This window comes from Centruroides sculpturatus, unplaced genomic scaffold, assembly GCF_000671375.1.
Source record: "Centruroides sculpturatus isolate CEXI.00-Female unplaced genomic scaffold, Cexi_2.0 scaffold741, whole genome shotgun sequence".
NCBI classification, from domain to species: Eukaryota; Metazoa; Arthropoda; class Arachnida; order Scorpiones; family Buthidae; genus Centruroides; species Centruroides sculpturatus.
Genome location: NW_019385067.1, coordinates 324,522 through 348,446, shown reverse-complemented (window position 1 = coordinate 348,446; position 23,925 = coordinate 324,522). Strand labels below are relative to the sequence as shown.

General features: G+C 23.7%; 1 protein-coding gene across 3 annotated transcripts in view; it reads right to left on the bottom strand.

The window, feature by feature from the left end:
* Nucleotides 1–23,925, bottom strand: part of LOC111634177 (tubby-related protein 3-like) — a 71,053-nt gene that overhangs the window by 12,879 nt on the left and 34,249 nt on the right. The window contains exons 4-10 of one of the 3 annotated variants that reach the window (XM_023378882.1): nt 21,475–21,521; nt 11,947–12,075; nt 11,743–11,837; nt 3,866–3,947; nt 3,527–3,610; nt 3,245–3,332; nt 2,050–2,124 (exon numbers count right to left, since the gene is read on the bottom strand). In XM_023378882.1, coding sequence (XP_023234650.1) covers nt 2,050–2,124; nt 3,245–3,332; nt 3,527–3,610; nt 3,866–3,947; nt 11,743–11,837; nt 11,947–12,075; nt 21,475–21,521 — 600 coding nt within the window. The remainder of the gene's footprint in view (nt 1–2,049; nt 2,125–3,244; nt 3,333–3,526; nt 3,611–3,865; nt 3,948–11,742; nt 11,838–11,946; nt 12,076–21,474; nt 21,522–23,925) is intronic. The other 2 variants (XM_023378885.1, XM_023378884.1) reach the window with 2 other exon arrangements.

Genomic DNA, 23,925 nt, shown 5'->3' with positions numbered 1-23,925 from the left:
ATGAAGCAGTTGCCTTTTGTTTCTTTCTAGTAGAACTAAAATTCTATAAGATCTGTGTTGATAAAAAAAAGCAGTGAAACTGCCAGTCCACCATTTTGAAGTATTAATAACAAATAGGCAATTGGAAAAGATTTTAAAAATTCGAAGAATATAATTACCGAAGATAGCAATTAAAAGAGGAATGTTTATACATACAAATTATTACACATATCAATGTAATTGATTTACATATTGACCAGCAGTGTTTACTAAGGTTTCTTGTGGCCTTCTGTCATCGATATTCTAATAAATTAAATAAGAAATTTAAAAACTCCAACGAGCTGCTTAACTTAAATTTTGAAGCTAGAGATGAATTTAAAAAAAAAAGTATGTAAATGCTAACAAAAATTATTATGATATTAATGCCGGGCTGCAATTTTTAATCATATTTTTAATTTAAAAGATATGATCTGGTAAATTATTCCTGTCTTGCCCCTGTACGTCATACTTTTCCTGGCAACAACAGTGTCATGCCAGTCATCTATGCAACTCCGTTCTGGGGAAATTTTTGAATTGAAATCACGTGACTTCCAGTCTATACCGGAAGTTCTTGTAAAGTTAATTGTGGCTTCCTGCCCGTAAGTTGTTTTTATATCTGGTCTCGACTTTCATCTGTCTAACTCTGTTATCGAGATTAAGGAAGAACGACAGTTGGAATTTATAGGTTTACAATTTCTTCAAATTGAAGTCTTATAATGAATAAAATCTTCATTATGTCCAACTCCACTCGAGATATGACACATAACCTCCCCTCTATCTCCCCACTCCCTCGACCTTTAATTACCAAAATTTTATATTATCAATCCCCGAATATACAGGCTTCCCTGCAAAATTTCAGAAATTTTCGAAAACGATACGGGATTTATTAAGATTTACAAAAAATATATTTCTTGGTAGACTATACATACTGGATATGAATATTTCATTCGGTCCTTTCACCGCTGTTGAGGTAATAACTATTCCACGGCGGAGTCGACCTTTTATTGTAGTCTACTCGTCCATCAACCAATGCAAAAAGTTAAAATAGTTCTCTAGCGGTAGCATAATGATAAAATTAATAAATACATTTTTAAAAAATTGCCAGGACGAATTTAGATTTACAAAAAATTTTCATTATTTATTATTTTAACTTTTATTATTTATTATTTTAACTCTTACAATAACTTTAGTGAGAGCCGCTGAGGTAGACAAAGAAATAGGTAAAAATAAAATTGTTGGTTTGTTGTGAAACCGTGTTGTAATATATTCTTTAGAAGTGTTGAACACTAGATCGTGTTTTTAAACCATCACATGGCTTATTCTCCACTTTTTATTAGTTGACTAATAAAAGGTGGAGAATAAGCAATGTGATTGTTTAAAAACACGATCTAGTGTTCAACACTTCTAAAGAAAATTGTTCTTTACAAAATTTAAATATATACGTATAAGAAAAAAATAAAATAAAAAATAGAACACACACACACACACACAAAATATATTAAGAAAAGACTTTAACTTAATTAGCCGTTTGGATTTTTTCATGTGGTTAATTAACATACAGTATTAATTTTGTTTAATTTATTTGCAATTTTGCTTCTAATATTTTTTTGACATGAAGTTTTGTTATTACATATGTTTTACATGGTTTGTTTATTTCAACATTCTAACAAGAACTTTTTATTTATTTCTTTTTACATGACTACATTTGTTAATTATTTCTTAAGACATTTATTACAAAGGTACTAAGAAAATAACAGTTTGCCTTCACTTAGTTTCATTTATTGAAAAAATCTCCAAAAAAACTACTTTTTACATTGTAATTGTTTCTTTTAATTCAATTTTATTCAAAAATATTCATTTTTTTATTAAAGAGTTTTTATAAATGTAAGTAAGTTTACTCTACGATTTATAAAAATAAATTCAACTAATGCACTAAAGAAAAAAAAACCAATATAATTCAGCAATAAAATTTCAATATGCATTAAAATTATCTAAATATAAAAAGATTTAATAATAATAATAAATTCTTACTCGATTTTTCGTCCATTAAAACAAAGTTTTTCTCTTCTGAAAATACATTTTTACTATTTAAATTGAAATGATTTTCTGTAATTTAAAATTAATTTTTATTAAAATTAATTAACTATTTAAAAACTTATTTAAATTTTTAAAATAGAATTAAATATAAATTTATTTAATTAAACAGGTGATAACAGTGTTAACTTTTTTAAAAAAAATTGTATGTCTTTATAAAATAGGCTGCTTATGATAATAATTAATATTCAAATTTAAAAATTGATAATTTTAAATAAATTATTGTTAAATAGAATTATAAATTATGCAGAACAGAAAGTTATAACACAGATTAATGAGGTAAGAACTCGTTAAAATCTTACTTTTATTCATCAATTAAATAAGTTTAAAGTTTATTTTAATATCATATAAATATTAATATAATCTAAATTTCAATCATAACTCATATATTCAGTATATAATTTTAATTATAATTATGAAAAATTTCTAATGAATGTATAAAATTATACAGTAATTAATTTAAATATTGATTTAGAATTATAATTTCCATATAAATAAATTTCTATAACTCTATAGAAAATTTGCATATTGTCTGCTGTCTAACTCAATTTGTTTGCATTTAAAATTGGCTTTAAAACGAATGTGGCGCTAAACTGAAGAGCCTCAAACAATCAAAATCATGAATTTAGTAAATGTCCACTCACAAGTATTCTGTTAATGCTACATATAAGTTAATTTCTGAATATTTCTCGGATATAATTTTAAAATTTATATAAAATATACGTTCTTATAAACTCAAAATTTGTAGCTACTTAAAATTTATTTACTGAAATATGAACTAATAATATAAGTAGTTACAATTAATTATTATAAAAAATACTTTGTAAATCTAACTCAAAAAATTTCATTTATTCAAATTTTATAAAATGTGAAAAATTTTTTAATTTTTGAATTTTTTTAAAGTCGTTATCTCTCTACTCTAATAGGAAAACACAAATGTTAACGACGTTAAAGAATTCAAATGATAACATTGGAAACTGTCGATTATGCGTCGCCTAAGGATAATCAAGAGTTGTCATTTAGCAAAATGGGAATGGTACTTAATAGCAAATTGTTCTTTATACGACCACACTAATCACACTTATTTGTAGAAAGTTAATGAAACATGCTGCACGACAAGAATAAAACTTACGCTTGTGTGATTCCGTAAAGGTCTTACGAAGAATGAAGGTTTTGAAATTTCCATAACGTTTTTTTCTATCGAAATAATTGATGAGATGCTAGAAGCAGAAGGAATAAAAATCGAAAAAATTATAGATATATATAGCTATATATATGTATACATATATATACGGACGAATATATATTACAAATAAGAAAAAAGTTCTAGGTCTATGTATTATTCAAAAGATGTCAAGTTAAGAGCAATATTTTCCTTGTTATCATAAATTACTTTTTTAAGCAGAATACTTACTGAAGAATCTTGGCATTCTGACGGAAGACAAGGGACAACAACAGAAATTTTTCTTTGTTTTCTCAAACCCAGCACATTTGTTTGCTATAAAATTTAATTAACGTCGGTTTTTTATTGTCATTTTCTTATAATTACGTTTTTCCGATTACCATTTTTCTTTATTAATACTACTTAGATGCTGTTTAACTTCTTATCGCAATTATTTTAGTATTTAATTTTTTTTAATATTTTCAAAGTAATTAATATACTATTTTTTGGTAAATTTATTACAGTTTCTAAAAATTTAATCGGCTTTATTAGAATGGATTATTTCCTTTGAAAAAATTATAATTTACTTACGCATATAAACGCGGCTAGTTCTTCTCTCTTTGAGCTACTTTCGGAACCATATAAATAAAAATTAGTAGAAAAAATATTTGATCTGAAAAGAGAGAGAAAAAATAATTCTTAATTAAATTTTTTAAACTAAACCATGCTTGCATACTAATTTCATTTAGAATTTAAATTACAGTCTGATTAAAAAAGAACGGTAAGAAAATCCCGTAAAGAAAACATCGCTGTGACTACAAATCAATATTTTTTATTGTAAATTAATCGAAACTTCAATCTTAGTATTTTAAATTCGCTATGCTACAAGAAAATTACGAAATCAGTTAATAAACCACATTTATTAGATAATTGCATAAGAGCATATAAATCATAAATTTTTTTTACATTGTATCTTTCGGATGTAACAGGAATTTAAAAAATTCAAAAAATAATATTTATAAATATTAAATTATTAATTCTTTTCATTCAATATAGATGAAATCTCATTATAGATTTTTTTTACAGTATTCTTCTTTAGTTATCTCTCTGTTTGTTAAGTTGGAAAAAGAAGATTAGTTCAAAATCTTCTACGATCCCAAATGTTTTCCTTAATCACCTAAAACTGCTATAAACAACAATAGATTTCTATTGTAGTTTCGTTTTTCTAGTTAATAATAAATAGTTTCTATTTTCTAAATCTCTTTTATACAGAATTATAACATTAAATGCTTATATAATTAAAACGTAGTCCTTAAAACGTAGAACAAAGCTATAACCGTTATATAAAAATATAAAATAAAAGAATTCATTCCATTGAACAAAGACTTTATAAAAAAAAGGAAAAAGTAGATTTCTTTGAAAAAGATTTTTCCACGAAATATTTTTAGTTTTTTAAGCCTTCTCTAAATCACTCTGATATAAAAGTTTTTAAAGAACACACAGAAAAAGCATTGAAAGAGACAATAATTTAGAACAAGAACTATCTCTACTAATTGGACAATACCAAACTATTTACAGAGCAAAATGTTGAAAATCTAATAATCACGACAGCTATGAAAGAAAATAGTAAATAAAAAAGATTCCATTTTATAAATGGATCTTTGTCAATTATATCAGATTTCAACCAGAAAGTATACAAAAACACTAGTTAAAAGTAAAGTTCTCTTAATAATAAGTTGGTAATATAGCCTATATATTCATAATAGAATTTATATTATAAATTGATATAAAAGCATAAACAGATGATCTTGTATTCACATTCATCTATATGTAAAATATGCTTTAATTAATATAGTATCAATAATAAAATCACCAAAAATAATCTACATACATTCATGCTCAGATAGACTTAACCTTCCACGTAATTTCATCTTTTCCTGCTTTTCTGTCAAGATTTATACATTAAGTTATAGTTCATTGTATAGATCATTGCCCAAAAAAATAAATAAATTCTTTTTCATACTCCGTCTTAAAATTTATACCTAGAAAAAAAGCGAACTAAGACAAAAATAAGAAAGTATAAAACACAAGCTAAAAAATCTCTAAACGGTTGTAAGATATTTTTTTTATATTTTGGGTAACTTTTTAAGTTATGTAAGTATTGATATCACGTATCATGTATAATTATGGAAACGATTTTTTAAACTCTACTTTTCAGTATTTTTTATTACACTAAATATTTAATATGCTTTAATATAAAACACTTAATTTTTAAATTTGCTTGTATTGTTTATTAAACAAAACTAAATTATTTTAAATTAAATTATACTTTTGGAAAATTCTATAAAACTGGAGAACATGATAAAGCAAACAGAAAATATACCGAATTAAACGTAAGAATTATACAAATTATATTTGCTTAATTTTATAATAAAATTAATATTCTCTTTCACAAAAAGTGCAGTAAACGTTATCTCTTAAACAATTTCGAATGCTTCCATTTTTACTGAGTGCGATAAGATATTCTTTAGGCCTTTTTGAGCTGATTCTATCATTTTCATATCCTCTGTTTTAATTACTCTTACACTTTCTTGGATAAGATTTTAGTATTTATTTCTCGTCTTAAATCCATTTTATGGCATTCGTATAAGTAATTATAGGGCCATTTCAAATTGATAACTACAATTGTACAAAATCCATTTATGAATAACCTAACAAATGTTGTAATTGAGTTAAAGGCATCGTCTTATTATGATTATTAATTTTATGTTAGCAAATAAAAAGTAGGATTTCTGTTAAATAAAATTAATTCGTAAAAATCTTGATATCAATTCTATAAGCTGAAATTAAAGAGATGATTATAAACAAAGTATGGCGGTATTAAAATAACATTAAACTGAAAACTGTTATTTAATTTTTGCATTTTTTATTAAAATCATAAATCATACATCTTTATTAGACGGAAGAGATGCAGATTTTCACAAAATAAATGTAAAGCATAAATGAAACTGACATTCATTCAAAACAAGAAATAATTTCTGTATTTAAATATAAACATTAAAAATAATTAGCTAATTCTCTTCTCAATAATAATAAAGTAGTAACAACAGCAGTTTATTAAATTGTAGTCTGAAAAGTACTACAGAATTTACTTTTACAAAGTTCTTTCGCAAGATAAAAAATACAAAATAAAAATTTTTTCATTTCCCCTCATAAAATATCCCTCTAACATTTATTTTATATATTTTTATATCATGTTTATGTACGAGTTAGCTATAAAGTTTAAAATATGGTAATTCGAGATGTAAAATAAAACAATTAAATTTATATAATTACAATTCTAAACTAAATTCTATGCACTAAATGAGTAAAATAAAAATTACTTCTTTCCAATTATTTACGTCATTTCACGAGAAAACTACTCCATAAACAATCACATGATCAATGTACAGTACGAAGAATGAAATGCACTGTTATAAAGATTTATCTCTTCCGTAAAATTAAAATAAAATTTATTAAGCAATTAATAACACCCATGCTTTATTTATTATCCTAGTAATCAGGATTATTTGTGTTAGAATTTTTAAGTGAAGTAATAAATAAAGAAATCACGTGTCTTTAAAAGACGAAAATTAACCCTTATCGATTTATTATATTAACTTCCTCAGTTGGAAATTAAATATTAATTTTTTCTCCACAATTTATCTCTTACAAGATACTCAAAATAAAAATATATTTTCTTTTTTTAACAACCAACTATGTATATATTAGATTATCGAATAAAAGATTCATATCTTTTATCTCACAACCGATATCTATAAGCGTTTTCTCTGGCAAAATTCCAATAAACTAACATAATTTTGGAGTTTCACTGATGATAAAAGTGTTTACTTTACATTTTCAACAATTGTTAGCTGTTCCTTTCACATTCTTCGCTATGAAATTTAATCATAAAAGTTGCTACAATTTCTAGAGTATGGTTTAATCTTCAAAAAAGTTTGCAAAAGTTTGATCGTATTTGCAAAATAGCGAATAGCAAAAAGATTAATAAAATAAAAAATGTTTTCACACTGCTTCACATCATCAGTGCTCATACTCGTCTAGAATCATAGAAGCGTATATTTATTGATAAAACTAGCAGAATTGCAAGTATTTCGAGTGACAACAATAATGATCGATGAATTTCTCTCCACAAATTACACGTAACTATTTGCTTGATTTACTTAATAAATATTAAGGAAATCAAGCAAAATTCATTCATTTTTTAAATACTCATTTAAAAAGAATGAATGAAAATAAATTATAATGACTTTTTATGTGAAAATTAAAACACGAAACTAATATTTTAATTATCTGTTTTAATTTTTACTTTACCTAATCATTTTTCGAATTTTTATCGACAGAAAGGAGAAATTACTTTTAAAAACAATTTTATTCGCCTTTTATCACTGATTGGTTCTTAGCCCTAATCAAATAATCCTACTTTTATAATTAACTTTTATTTTAAAAATAAATCTACGTCTTCATCAAGCAGTTCTTCTTATTGTTCATTTTAAATTCAAATCAGCTAATCAGATTAGAGGAGGGTGTGGTTTAATTAACATGTAAATTTCGTTAACCAATCAAGTAAAAAAAAGAACATGCTTAAGGTGGTTATTGATTATATAAACCAATAGACATGTGTTAACATAATTTTAATCATCCAATAAACGATCGATAAACCAGTTAATTTAGAAAGTGTATTAAATATAGAAATTATATTACATTACATTATCTATTACATCTTTGGTATACTTATATTAAAATATCGAATAAATTTATTGTGCTTTTATTTATTTAATCTGTACAATGAAAGGAAATAGTAGTAATGTCGAAAAGTTATTATTTAGATGACTTTCAACTCCCTGGAGTAATTTCATAAGTTTATACCAATTCGTATAAATTTGATATCAATGTGAGTCTATGTTTCATACTTATACATAAACGTATCATTGTTGTCTTTATCTCAATTTGAAAATACAAATAAAATAAATTTATTACTTGCATAACTGTAAAACCTGTAACATTGGTTTCAAGTTAAACAAACGATGAAATATGAACCAACATATCTCCATTTTATTTCTATCGATTTAATGCTAAGTTTTGCAAACAAAAAGTCATTACAATCTTAAGTTTGTATTTTATACTATAAAGTTATANGTATATATTTTATTTTTACAGTTTTACTTAAAACTATTTTATTATCTGATTAATCAAATAAAATGACACGTATTTTAGTATATCTTTAAGAATTGAAAAGTTATGTTTTAATTTTATAATGAGATATAATTGTTCTAAATCTACATGAAACTCAAATTATTTTTCCACAGTTTTTATATTTATTACATCATATCTGTTCGACTTATATAGGCTGTAGCTACTGTACAGTACATACAGTAGTACTTTATACATTAACTTTTCCACAGTTTTTATAGATATTACATCATATCTGTTCGACTTATATAGGCTGTAGCTACTGTACAGTACATACAGTAGTACTTTATACATTAACTTTTTAAATTTGTTTTTTAATTAATGTTGTAAGTATCAATGCAAATTATAAATTTACATTAATTCCGTACATGGTAAACACGTTCTTCAGAAAACAAACTTTTTACAAACTTCGTCACTGTAGTAGGCTATATTCAATTACTACCAATCAGAAGAATAAAAGAAATACTGGAATATATTGAGATTTTAAAGGATAAAATTCAATTGTGAGTCTGTACAAACGAAACAGAGAATAAAAATTCTTAAAACTTTTCCTTTCTCTTTGTTTCGTAACTTAATCTGAACTTTTCCGTTTCAAAACTACATAACACCACTTAACAACATGTCGGTTTACTTCAAAGACATCATCAGAATGAAACGGTTGCCTAACGTTTTATCGATCTCGGCAAACTATTACGTACTTATAATTTTGTTTAATTTCATTAACAACTCAAAATACACAATTAGTTTCACTGCCTAAGTCCTAATTTGTATAAAGTACCTAGGAATTTTGAAATATAAATTCCAAAATCCGTAGGCACTTCGTACAAATTAGAAGTAATTATCTTGATACAATAGTTCCATCATTTATATTAAACATTATTAAAGTATCACTGACTTTATACCTATTTAAATGCAGATTAGTAAGGCTTCACCTATCTCTATTTATCTTCAATTGTCGACTTTAACAGGACTTCTATTCAGATGAATGAAACTAGATTTAATTCGTTATCTGGTGTTTATTTTAAGCTTTTGCTTAATGTGTATATTTTAGGAGTTTGAATACTACATTTAACTCAAATATCCGAAAATTTAGCTTAAAGTTCTTAAAGTAAATGAAATTAATGAAAAAAGAAACAATTACGATCCTTGTAAAAATAATGAAACAAAACACACTGTTATAAAACTCCATATTATTTTAATCATAAAATCTTTCTAAATTTATTATTCTGAAATTTCATTATTTTTTGTATTATCGTCATATTTTAAGAATATATTAATTCTTTAAACATTATAAGATTTTCAAAAAGAATCATAATATTAAAAATTGTTTTAATTTGTTAATTATGCAATATATTTATTCCCTAAACTTTTCAAATTAAATTGTTTTTATTTAAAAATTTTTAGTTTTTACAGCTTTATGAACTAATTTTTATTTATGAAATCATTAGTATTAAAAATAGGTTATAGAATTGTTTTAATTTTAAATATTTATAAAAATATAAACTTCAAACTATAAATATCTGATATAATATTTGAATTATTTAGTAGCATCTAATAACAATTAGCTTTAAATTAACTTCCAATTATAAATCACGTCTCAAACAAAAATCGACAATAAAAATTATGCAGTTCTAAAAATAAATTTTTATTTTTAATTTATTACTGCAAATTTAAAAATAAAACAATTTGCAATTTATTATTGCAAATTTTTTATCTTCAAAACAATTAATATTTCCCTATTAAATTATATATTTCTAAGCGTTTAAAGCAATCTAGAATTATTTATTAGGCCTATATTTTTTCATTGATTGGAGGTTAAAGGGATTTTGAAAAAGTAAATAAATCTTAAAACAGTAATTTTTAATACCACTTATTAATATAGAAATGTTTTGATGTAAGTTATGGATTTATAACAGTAAAAATTACATCATTATAAATTTAAATTAGGTATTATTATATCTTTTGATAAGAGTTCATTTAAAAAGACTCAATTTTCAATAAAAAATAAATAAATAATGAATTATAAAAAATCAAAGAAAGAAAAAACTTCATCCCCAGAAAAGAAGTCTCTCATCCTCGAGAATGGTCGGTTAGAGCCATTATCTTAAAAGAAAAAATTGAAAATCTAGCAAAATATTTATATTATAATAATGCATTTATTGTCAAATTTAATAGCAAATGTTAATTTAGTAAAAGCTAATATAACTTCTAATTAGTTTTTTTTATTATCAGTACAACGTTCATAACATGAAATGAAGTTATTTAATCACTTAATTACATTTAAATTTTAAATTTATGAATCCTTGTATATTGTAGTTGTAATTCATTGAATTGTAATTATTCGTTTAATATAATTACTATTGTACTAAAATTCATTTACATGTTTATTGGAAATTCATGCACAGATATATTATAGGCTATTATGCAGAATAAATATTTAATCTTACATTACACGATTTTTGAATAAATTTTAAAAGTGTGTGTTTTAATATATACAATTTATTTTTTAAATATATAACGATGTATTAATTAAATCTATACTTTAACTCAGTGTTTTTTAACCTTCTTGAATACGCGACCCCTTTACAAGTTAAAAAATTCTGGCGACCCCCCTAGGGTCATATTAAAACTATATCAGTGATTTTAAAAACTATGTATTTAATTTTCTTTCTGTTGAGACAAATTATTGTTGATTAAAATGAAAATTTCGGAAGAATCGACAATAACATAACACATAAAGTATGAAACTTCCTTTAATTATAATATTGGGCACAGGGAGCTGTTGACCTTTTTTTTTGTTTTAGGATCAGAATTTTCAGCTTTTACTTTTCTACTTTTTATTTCTTTTTGCAATTCAGCTCAACACTTTTTCGGCTATCATTTTCTGGGGTAGGCCGTAATTCTCGCTGAAATTGTAGTTTTTTTAATGCAGTGTAGGACCTACAAACACTTGTCTTTCTCTTTTACCCGCGACCCCCGTGTAAGGCTTCGCCACCCTCTGGGGGTCGCGACCCACAGATGGAAAAACACTGCTTTAACTTATATTATATATACTTTAAGATATATATATATATATATATATATATAGACTATATTTTACGAGTTAAAACAAAAAAATGAATCATAAAGAGTAATAAAATACATTATTACTTTTTATGATTTATTAAAGAAACAATAGTAACAGATGGTCAAGACATAAGAATGAAATTACTTACTTCAATATAGCATAACTAGAAGAATTCATATCTACAGGATCTGTCGATATAATATGTGTAGTTGTCGTTTTACTTTTGGATACTAACAGGATCACCTATCAACATGACATCCGATGAAACGTATGATTTACAATTAAATTGTCAACAGTAATTTATACAATATTTTATAGAGCCTATAATTTCTATATTACAAAATAATTTTACCTTGCATCCTTCTTTATTCGAATGTAACAAAGAATAATTTCCGTCTTTTTTATGTGACACAAATGTGCAGCAGATGGTACCAGAAAGACATGGAGTTCTCGCAATCGTCCACGATTCATTTAATTGTTCCTAGTGTTTTGAGTTTAAATATTCAATAAAGTTTATTTAAAAGGATTTAATTAACACAATTTCATAATTGAGTTATATCTTTGGGGAATGAATGTATATTTAAATTAAAAATTAATTTTTATCAATATAACAATCTTAACGTTAAACTCAATTTTTTAATTTAAATTTCAGATAGAATGTTTTACATTAATTTAAAAGATTAAAATATTTAATCTTTGTTCTAGAAGTACAGAAAAGTGCAAATTTTCGCTGCGGAGATTAAATTAGATAATTCCTTAGATTTTAAGTAATAATTCAAAATTTGTCGACTTTACTTCTAAATTAAATTACTTTGATAAAGGGGAGGCATTTATTGTTCAAGGGACATCGCCTTTGCACGCAATAAAAAATAAAGAATAATTTCTTGGATTTAAAACAGATTACTATTCTTTAGTTTTAGACGCTTTAAAAATTCATTTTTATATAAATTTTTATATTTGTAAATGTTTATTTCATCGTAAAATTATACTTACGTATAAATTATCAAATTTTTATAGCAAATAATTCACATGATAAAATCTGTTAGTATATTTAATCTTTTAAAAATATTTATTTAATTAATCGGATCCAAAATTAATTCTTTAATTATAGAAAGGATTTAAATAATTCATTTTTGAAAGTTTTTACCTAAGAAATTTACACACAGTATATAGGCCTGTAGTTTTTACTTAACTAAAGGACTATTTGACTAAGGAAAAATTTTATTTTTCCTCCTTTTATCAAGCTTAACTTCCTGGTGGATTTAAACAAACACAATTAGTGTATGAGTAAAATCTTTTAAAGTAAAATGTATAGAAGCGGACGATACAGATCTGACTCGAAGGCATAAGCAATTAGTATGAAAGCTCAGATACTTCAGTTAAAAATTCAAAAGAAAAACAAAATAAAACTTTGAAGTTAATTCAAAGAATAATTCTGAATCTTAGCTACATTATTTAAAGTATCTTTTCGTTTAAATATTTAAACTATTACTTTTAGAGAACTCTTCAACCAATATTTTCTCACTGAACAAGCTTTCTCACTTAATTATTAAACAGCAGGATCAATTTAATTGCGATCTTTGAACAGGAAATTAAGAGATTTCCAGTTTAAAGCATTAAAGTTTTATTTTTTAAATTATTTTCTAAAACATATTCGGAAAAGTTCACCAATCTAAAACAAATATATATATATATATATATGCTGTTAAGTGCCATAAGTTTTTCTTTTTTTTTTTCTGAAACATTTAATGTGTCGTATCATAATCGTTAATGGTTCACTCTCATGGTGCTGTGAAGTCATTATTAAAGAGAATGTAATAAAAATACTCCAAAGAAAGTTAAATAGACAGGTGGCATTAATGATTTATTGATTTTTAAATTTGTAATTCATCATTGTGTTTCTAAAGCGACAAATCCAAGTAGTCAAACATAAAAGGAAAAGAGGAAAAAATCAAAAGTAAAAAAAAATACCTTTCTTTCCCTCTGAATTGATTAATATTACGAAATTTTTTGATGCTATTCTTCATCTAATCAAGTAAAAATGCTTAAGGATGTTGGAAAAGATTAATATAAAAAAATACTTTAAAAAATAAAAGGAAATTAAGATTTAATTCAAATATGCTACGGAGATTATTCAAAAAGATTTTTTTTACTTTAATCAAATGTTTTTGTAAAAGTACGTCTCGTATTAAAAAAATAATAAAAAATAACAAGAAATTCCATCGAAGTACAGTCATACAATTGAAATAAACATATTTGTGTTGAGTACCGAATAAAAATTGATCTTTCGACTTTGTATCCTTGAAAAAAGAATAAATTTACATCAAAATGTCATAAAAGTAAAAGAGAACAAAATTTTGTCTTTTCTGGATTGATATCGTTGAACGAACGCGTGTTACATGCAATACACGTGTTCAACATAAATTATATTGAACCATATTCATCAAATCGGATGTAAGTCGCATTACATTTTATGAATAATTTTTATGTCACAATATATTTATTTTCCAGTAAATCTACTTACAAAATATTTTTCTTGAATTTCATTTACCTCGGCATCTTCTGTATTCTCTATTTTAAAAAAGTATTAAAAATTTATATTAAAATAGTCATAAAAATATAAAAACTCATTAATGTGAGCTTACTTATTATGTTTAATCAAGCAGAAAATTTGATAGATTTTTGCGTAATAACATAAAAATATATATATAAAAAGATTTGAAATTTTAGTTCGTGTTTTTCTTTTTTCCTTGGAAAATAAAATTTTAAGAATTCAAGAATTTTAAGTAAATCAATTTAAAACGATATAAATTTTTCTTACAATCAATCAATTCGGAATTTCTTTCAGTAATGCATAATTAATTTTCAATTTGTTTTACTGCTTTCACATTTATTAGTTGATTTCGTAAGGCGGAATGTTATTTATATTGAAAAAAATAATAATAATCTGTGAAGTAATCTAACAAATTCTCAATTTTTACTTTTAGATATTTAAAATGTTTAATTCATTATCTTTGAAATTAATTTCAATTAATTTCAGTTATGAATAAATATCAAATGCAGGCGTTTTAAACAATGCTGAATGAATTTAATGATTGAAAATGTTGATTTAAATGCGTTTAAATCAACATTTTCAATCATTAAATTTTTAAATTTAAATTCTAATATTTAATAAAATTATTTAATTTATTTTCAAATTTTTAAAGAAACAAACTTAGAAAATTTTAAGTATAATTAAATATTATCTTGAGAAATAACTAAGACGAACATTTTTAACTCCAGTCTAATTATTAATTAATTTGGTTTTAATTACTGTTCTAAAATTAATAATTTAAAATATTTCTAATTGAAATAAATCAATTGTTTGTTTGAAAATCGAAAGTTATTATTATTATTATTATTATTTTGATTTTTTCCAGAATGAAAATTTAAAAAAAAATTTAAATGATTTAAGTAGATTTTTATACTTAACAAAAAAGAATTGCAGAATCACTTTCAAGCAAACTACTTTCATACAAAATATTATTTAATCTTTAATTAGTAGCCTATAGAAAAATAAAAATATTATATAATTTAACTCAATTTATAAAAATTTATTTGCTACGGTAAAATAAAAAAAATTCTACCCAAGAATTCTAAAGTACATTCGAAAATATATTTCTTATATAAGCTTTATTAGATTTTAATGTAATTTTTTTAAAATTTATGATAAAAAATCAAATTTTAAAAGCCTTGAAATTAATATGATAAATGTGAAATATGTTTTTAAACGTACAGTATCCACTAAGCACTCAAATATTTGTTATCAAATAGTGGATATGTAAGGAAACAATCATTTTACTAGATAAATAAACCATTTAATAATGGATTATCATTTAAAATAAATCACTTCTTTATGTCATACTTCAAATGTCTGTCATCATTATACGTATCTTTTCTTCTTGAAATCGTTATTTCCTTTTTTCTGTCCTACATTATATCAATGTCTCTTGGTTTGAGTAGAAACATTAATGTTTTTGTTATTTATATAAATTTTGATTTTCTCTAACAAATGATTTATTAATTTAAATGTTATATTAAATCTTATCAACTTAATAAATTATCTTATTTGCGTTTTTTCCTTTGATGTTTGTAATATAAATACGTATAAAGTAGTAGTGTATTATTAATCACTTTCAAGTTAATAAGTTATAATTCTAGAACACAAACGTCAATTGCAACCTCGTTATTTTTTTCTATCTCTGAAATATTAATCTGATTTAATTTAGATATAAATCTAGCTCTTGGAAATCGAAGTTTTTAAGTTTTCTGACGATAAAAAGTGTTTTAAATTTGCTTAATTTATCAAATATATTTCATAATTAATTAAGTAAAACATTCATTGTCTACGAAGTTTGTATAAAATTTATAAGCAACTTATAGACAGTAGGAATTGTCTAGAGTACGGATCTCACAGGGTCCCTTAAATCGATTTGCGAATTCACATATAAATAAACCAAATTTTAAGTGTAAAGTGAACAATGTGAACATAGTAACATTCGGAGCTTCTCCAACAGAGTCCAGCGGTAAATATAACAAAAATAATATTATTGACTTGTTTTGTGGTTCGGATCTCACCTTTTGCCTAAGGCCTGAAATTTCTTTTATCTTTCATAGTATAAGATATTTTTCGTTTATCTTTGTGTAGGAATCTTTTATAATATTCTAATTTAAAATTCAATAAAAATTATAATGCATAACATATATAAAATGATATAATTTGAATAATTTTATTTTTTCCGAGAAGAAACGTCTATCGATTTGCAAAATAAAAAATTATTTTATTACTTTAGAGTGTAGAAATATCTTTATACAGATATCTAGAATTATATTACATAGAGATATCGTCTATGTATCTTATGACAAAATCAATTCTTTTTTTATTTTTTAATTTTAATCTTCCGTTTTTTGAATTATAAGTAGAAAGCATATTGTTTCTCTTCAGTTTCTATTTCAAGATCTACATCTATTTTCAAAATTGAAACCAAACCAATTTGATATTAATTTTTAAATCTATGATACTAACATATCCAATTTCTATTTTAATATATGAAATTTTGAAATTATTACATTTTAATATAAAAGATTTGTCATTAAAAAATTAATTCTTTTAATACAAAATACTTTAATTTTGACTATTTTATATTAAAAATCTTATCTATAAATTATCTATATAGGTACAGTACTTTAATATAGAAACTATTATATACAGTATTTTTATTTAATATTCTACATATTTCGTTAAAATTTTAATCATTTTTTTATTTTTAATGTTAAAAACTCTATTAATTTTTAAAATATTAAGCTAAAATTTACCAATTAAATGATAATAAATTGAGAAATTAATATTTTATTTGGTTTTCAAGTTGAACTTTTTTAATTATATTAAATGAAATAGCTTAAACTTTCATATCCTGATAGTTTTTTAAGTAATATTGAATATTTTATTTATAATTTTATTCGTTTTGATCCGTTACAAATCGATATGTCGCAAGGGTCTTACGCAGCATTCAATAAATATGAGATCACTACTAACTTAATAAGCATTCCAATACAATAAATTTATTCAGATTTATTTCAACAAATATAGTACAGGTTTAACCAAAAATTTTGAATATTTTAAATAAATTTTAATGAGATATGACTATAGTATTAGATAAACATGGAGAGAACGAACAATATAATGTAAATATTAATTAATAACGGAAAATAAAGTTAGTAATAATAACAATATAATAAACAAATAAAATAACAATAATAATTGGAATACCTTAAAGCGCGTTTATTTCGTCAGAATAATGTACACTTTTACGCAAGTTTGAAGTCTTTCGCATATTTTTTGTAATGGGGAAATGTAACATGACATCAGATTGACGTAATAGTGTACTCTATCCTGACAAAACAAATGCAAGTTTAGTTTTTACTTCAATAGTAAATAAAGAGTAAATAAACAAATAAAATGAAAATAATAATAACTGATGACAGATTAACAATTTAAGAAATTTATGTTATGGTAATATTAAGATATTCTTACAATTTTAAATTAAAATCAAAAAATATCATTTAATTTAATCATTTTACAGTATCAATTGTTTACTTTCACTTTTTAAAACTCTTCGCCTTGTCGGCACTTGCTTTTACTAAGCCCATCGTAGATTTTGAGGCTCACAATGTGGACGGACGGGTGTTAAGAGATGGGCCTCGACATATCTGGGACATGTCCATCCATGAAAAATTCCTGCGCTGTTTTCCTTGATTTGATCCTGAATCCCCCAGAGTAATAGGCTGATATCTTAATCTCGTAGACCATTTGGCCGACCACTGTTTAGTGTTTAGTTTCAATGGCGAATTAAGACCTTTCAGGTCCTAGGCACAGAAGATTGAATGATCTAATTTTAGAGATTGCATATCAAATTTATAAATTATTCTATTAAAAAGATAAAAAAGATTTTTTTTCAATTTCAGGCTCCCGTGACACGAATCCCTAAGGAATGTGTTTCACGTGCAAAGTGGACAATCCAATAGGCTACTATTTAGTTTATACTAAAAACGTTAAGTAGGATGATCTAAATAAATAAATAATCCAATAAACAGTGACGAAAATTATTGATGTTATTTTAAAAATTTAAGCAAATAAATCGATTAATTTTTCTTTTCACTTCAAATCGATTAATTTTTCTTTTCACTTTCCTCCACTTTGTTCAAAGCGCAAATAACTGACAGCAGTTTTCTCTTGATAACAGGATTATTTCCGAGAATTTTCAAAAATTTTATCTTTAAATGTACACAAAATATTTCACATGCAAACAGAGAATGCAAAAACAATATACAGATTCTTTGTAAGTAACTGGAAACTTTGTAATTGAAGATTTTATGCGTAGATTATAAATGTAAGTTTTTACATATACAACAAAAGTTATGACCTCCAGAATCTTGTTAAAACAGTACTAGAAATTCCTTTGAAAATAAGAATTTCCCAGCTTTTTCTTTATAGTAGTCGCATCACATTGGCTTGAAGTTATATTAATGAGTTATTGCAGCAATGTAGAAATTTATGGTATTATGTAAAATTAAATAAAATAATATTAAAGAATTTTTGCAGATGTCTAGGTCTAATTTTAATTGTTTTTCGTGTTTTGATCAAAGTCTGTCTTATATAATCTTTGCTTGACGTATTATCTGTAAACGAATTATTTCATTTAATGAAAATAATAAATTTTCTAATTATATACAAAATGAATGATGCAACCTTTCAAGAAAAAAATTCTATCTTTTACTCCGTAGTATCTTATTTCATTGTATTTGACTAAAAATCATGGGCGTAGCCAGAGTTTTGTTATGGGGGGGCCTAGTGGAGGCCAACCTGACACAAAATTGAATTATTTCAAATTATTGTTCATTATTGGGCACCGAGCAATCCGTTCACCATTTTTTAGTATTCAAAACTTTTATTTTAGCTTTAGGTTTTTACAAATCGACTCAACACTTTTTCGGCTGTGATTTCCTGGGGAGGGCACCAGGTTCCTTGGGAGGGGCCGTGCCCACCCAGGCTCCCCCCTCGCTACGCCCATGCTAAAAATAGAAGATAAACAAACTTCAATCTATTGCTTTTTCAAAATTTTTTTATACTATTCATAAAACAATTCAATAATAATACTTGTTTTTCTAAAATACATCTACAGCGTATTTATAGGACCTTTCTATAACTAAAGAGGACAATATTTCATAAAACCAAATGGAAAAGACAGAACTTTATTTCAGCTTGATAATATTGAAGAACTTTTCCTGATTAATTTTTTTCTATTATTTATAAAGCTTTGTATTTATATTATTTATTAAAATCTTAAGAATTACATTCTTACGAGTTATAGCAAATACAATATAACTTATCAATAAACATCCAGGATATATCTGTTAATAATATTTTATTTAAATATTAATTATTAATATAATTAAAGAATCATTCAGTTAAAACATATTTGAAACATTTAGTTTGTATAATCTTAATTGAATGGGTGAGTGGACAGTGGTAGGCTTATATAACAAAACAGTTTTCTTTAATAAAAATATTAAAAAATATGAATTTGAAAATGAAAGAATAATATAAATGTAAGTAATATGCGAGTAAATATATCTGTTTATTATTTAATTTAATAAAATATGATTTTTTAAGCTAATATTAAATTTTATTACTAATATATTCAAGTTACAGTTTTTGTCTCTTGCACCACTTTTCCACTAAACACCTCAATTCATCCTGTAAAGTATACCTGAAATCACTTCATAAAAATTTATTTTTAAAATACAAATTAAATTTAAATATGATCTTACCAAAAATAACATTTTTTTTTACAATTTTTGTATTACAAATACTGTACTGTAGGCCTACATAAATTTTATTAAAGATTTTCGTATTAAACAACTTTCATATTTTTATGAGAATATCTGAATTAATTTGTCATAAATTCATTCAAAGAATATGCTTTAAATAATTTATATAAAATTATAATTTCCATGAAATCTAAATTTTCTTTTAAATTTTTCATCACATTTGAGAGAGTTATACTTTAAAATATCTTCAGTAAGAGTCATTCAAATATATTCAAGACATGTGCTAGACTTATTACAGAGAAGAGTAAAATATACAGGATATTAAATTACGTCATACTCTACATTTGAAAGAAATTACAGTCTTCAGGAAACAATCAATATCTGATTATCGAAGGAAATATATCAGACACGTCATCTAAAATTATCACGTTATAGATTCAATCATTCACTTCTCTAAAATTGATATTAGAAAGTGAATTTCCCCTTTAAACAGTTTCCGGCATGAATAAATCAGAAGTCAAGATGTTGAAATTTAATTTTGCGTTTTTCAAATTTCAAAAATACACAAAACTAAAATTGAATAAGAATTGATGATCTGATAGTTTACGTATAATTTCAATATGTATTATCAAGTTTATAAATTTTATACGTTTTCTTCAAAATTAAAAAATATATATATATATATATATGCTGTTAAGTGCCATAAGTTTTTCTTTTTTTTTCTGAAACATTTAATGTGTCGTATCATAATCGTTAATGGTTCACTCTCATGGTGCTATGAAGTCATTATTAAAGAGAATGTAATAAAAATACTCCAAAGAAAGTTAAATAGACAGGTGGCATTAATGATTTATTGATTTTTAAATTTGTAATTCATCATTGTGTTTCTAAAGCGACAAATCCAAGTAGTCAAACATAAAAGGAAAAGAGGAAAAAATCAAAAGTAAAAAAAAATACCTTTCTTTCCCTCTGAATTGATTAATATTACGAAATTTTTTGATGCTATTCTTCATCTAATCAAGTAAAAATGCTTAAGGATGTTGGAAAAGATTAATATAAAAAAATACTTTAAAAAATAAAAGGAAATTAAGATTTAATTCAAATATGCTACGGAGATTATTCAAAAAGATTTTTTTTACTTTAATCAAATGTTTTTGTAAAAGTACGTCTCGTATTAAAAAAATAATAAAAAATAACAAGAAATTCCATCGAAGTACAGTCATACAATTGAAATAAACATATTTGTGTTGAGTACCGAATAAAAATTGATCTTTCGACTTTGTATCCTTGAAAAAAGAATAAATTTACATCAAAATGTCATAAAAGTAAAAGAGAACAAAATTTTGTCTTTTCTGGATTGATATCGTTGAACGAACGCGTGTTACATGCAATACACGTGTTCAACATAAATTATATTGAACCATATTCATCAAATCGGATGTAAGTCGCATTACATTTTATGAATAATTTTTATGTCACAATATATTTATTTTCCAGTAAATCTACTTACAAAATATTTTTCTTGAATTTCATTTACCTCGGCATCTTCTGTATTCTCTATTTAAAAAAAGTATTAAAAATTTATATTAAAATAGTCATAAAAATATAAAAACTCATTAATGTGAGCTTACTTATTATGTTTAATCAAGCAGAAAATTTGATAGATTTTCGCGTAATAACATAAAAATATATATATAAAAAGATTTGAAATTTTAGTTCGTGTTTTTCTTTTTTCCTTGAAAAATAAAATTTTAAGAATTCAAGAATTTTAAGTAAATCAATTTAAAACGATATAAATTTTTCTTACAATCAATCAATTCGGAATTTCTTTCAGTAATGCATAATTAATTTTCAATTTGTTTTACTGCTTTCACATTTATTAGTTGATTTCGTAAGGCGGAATGTTATTTATTTTGAAAAAAATAATAATAATCTGTGAATTAATCTAACAAATTCTCAATTTTTATTTTTAGATATTTAAAATGTTTAATTCATTATCTTTGAAATTAATTTCAATTAATTTCAGTTATGAATAAATATCAAATGCAGCCGTTTTAAACAATGTTGAATGAATTTAATGATTGAAAATGTTGATTTAAATGCGTTTAAATCAACATTTTCAAACAATAAATTTTTAAATTTAAATTCTAATATTTAATAAAATTATTTAATTTATTTTCAAATTTTTAAAGAAACAAACTTAGAAAATTTTAAGTATAATTAAATATTATCTTGAGAAATAACTAAGACGAACATTTTTAACTCCAGTCTAATTATTAATTAATTTGGTTTTAATTACTGTTCTAAAATTAATAATTTAAAATATTTCTAATTGAAATAAATCAATTGTTTGTTTGAAAATCGAAAGTTATTATTATTATTATTATTATTTTGATTTTTTCCAGAATGAAAATTTAAAAAAAAATTTAAATGATTTAAGTAGATTTTTATACTTAACAAAAAAGAATTGCAGAATCACTTTCAAGCAAACTACTTTCATACAAAATATTATTTAATCTTTAATTAGTAGCCTATAGAAAAATAAAAATATTATATAATTTAACTCAATTTATAAAAATTTATTTGCTACGGTAAAATAAAAAAAATTCTACCCAAGAATTCTAAAGTACATTCGAAAATATATTTCTTATATAAGCTTTATTAGATTTTAATGTAATTTTTTTAAAATTTATGATAAAAAATCAAATTTTAAAAGCCTTGAAATTAATATGATAAATGTGAAATATGTTTTTAAACGTACAGTATCCACTAAGCACTCAAATATTTGTTATCAAATAGTGGATATGTAAGGAAACAATCATTTTACTAGATAAATAAACCATTTAATAATGGATTATCATTTAAAATAAATCACTTCTTTATGTCATACTTCAAATGTCTGTCATCATTATACGTATCTTTTCTTCTTGAAATCGTTATTTCCTTTTTTCTGTCCTACATTATATCAATGTCTCTTGGTTTGAGTAGAAACATTAATGTTTTTGTTATTTATATAAATTTTGATTTTCTCTAACAAATGATTTATTAATTTAAATGTTATATTAAATCTTATCAACTTAATAAATTATCTTATTTGCGTTTTTTCCTTTGATGTTTGTAATATAAATACGTATAAAGTAGTAGTGTATTATTAATCACTTTCAAGTTAATAAGTTATAATTCTAGAACACAAACGTCAATTGCAACCTCGTTATTTTTTTCTATCTCTTAAATATTAATCTGATTTAATTTAGATATAAATCTAGCTCTTGGAAATCGAAGTTTTTAAGTTTTCTGACGATAAAAAGTGTTTTAAATTTGCTTAATTTATCAAATATATTTCATAATTAATTAAGTAAAACATTCATTGTCTACGAAGTTTGTATAAAATTTATAAGCAACTTATAGACAGTAGGAATTGTCTAGAGTACGGATCTCACAGGGTCCCTTAAATCGATTTGCGAATTCACATATAAATAAACCAAATTTTAAGTGTAAAGTGAACAATGTGAACATAGTAACATTCGGAGCTTCTCCAACAGAGTCCAGCGGTAAATATAACAAAAATAATATTATTGACTTGTTTTGTGGTTCGGATCTCACCTTTTGCCTAAGGCCTGAAATTTCTTTTATCTTTCATAGTATAAGATATTTTTCGTTTATCTTTGTGTAGGAATCTTTTATAATATTCTAATTTAAAATTCAATAAAAATTATAATGCATAACATATGTAAAATGATATAATTTGAATAATTTTATTTTTTCCGAGAAGAAACGTCTATCGATTTGCAAAATAAAAAATTATTTTATTACTTTAGAATGTAGAAATATCTTTATACAGATATCTAGAATTATATTACATAGAGATATCGTCTATGTATCTTATGACAAAATCAATTCTTTTTTTATTTTTTAATTTTAATCTTCCGTTTTTTGAATTATAAGTAGAAAGCATATTGTT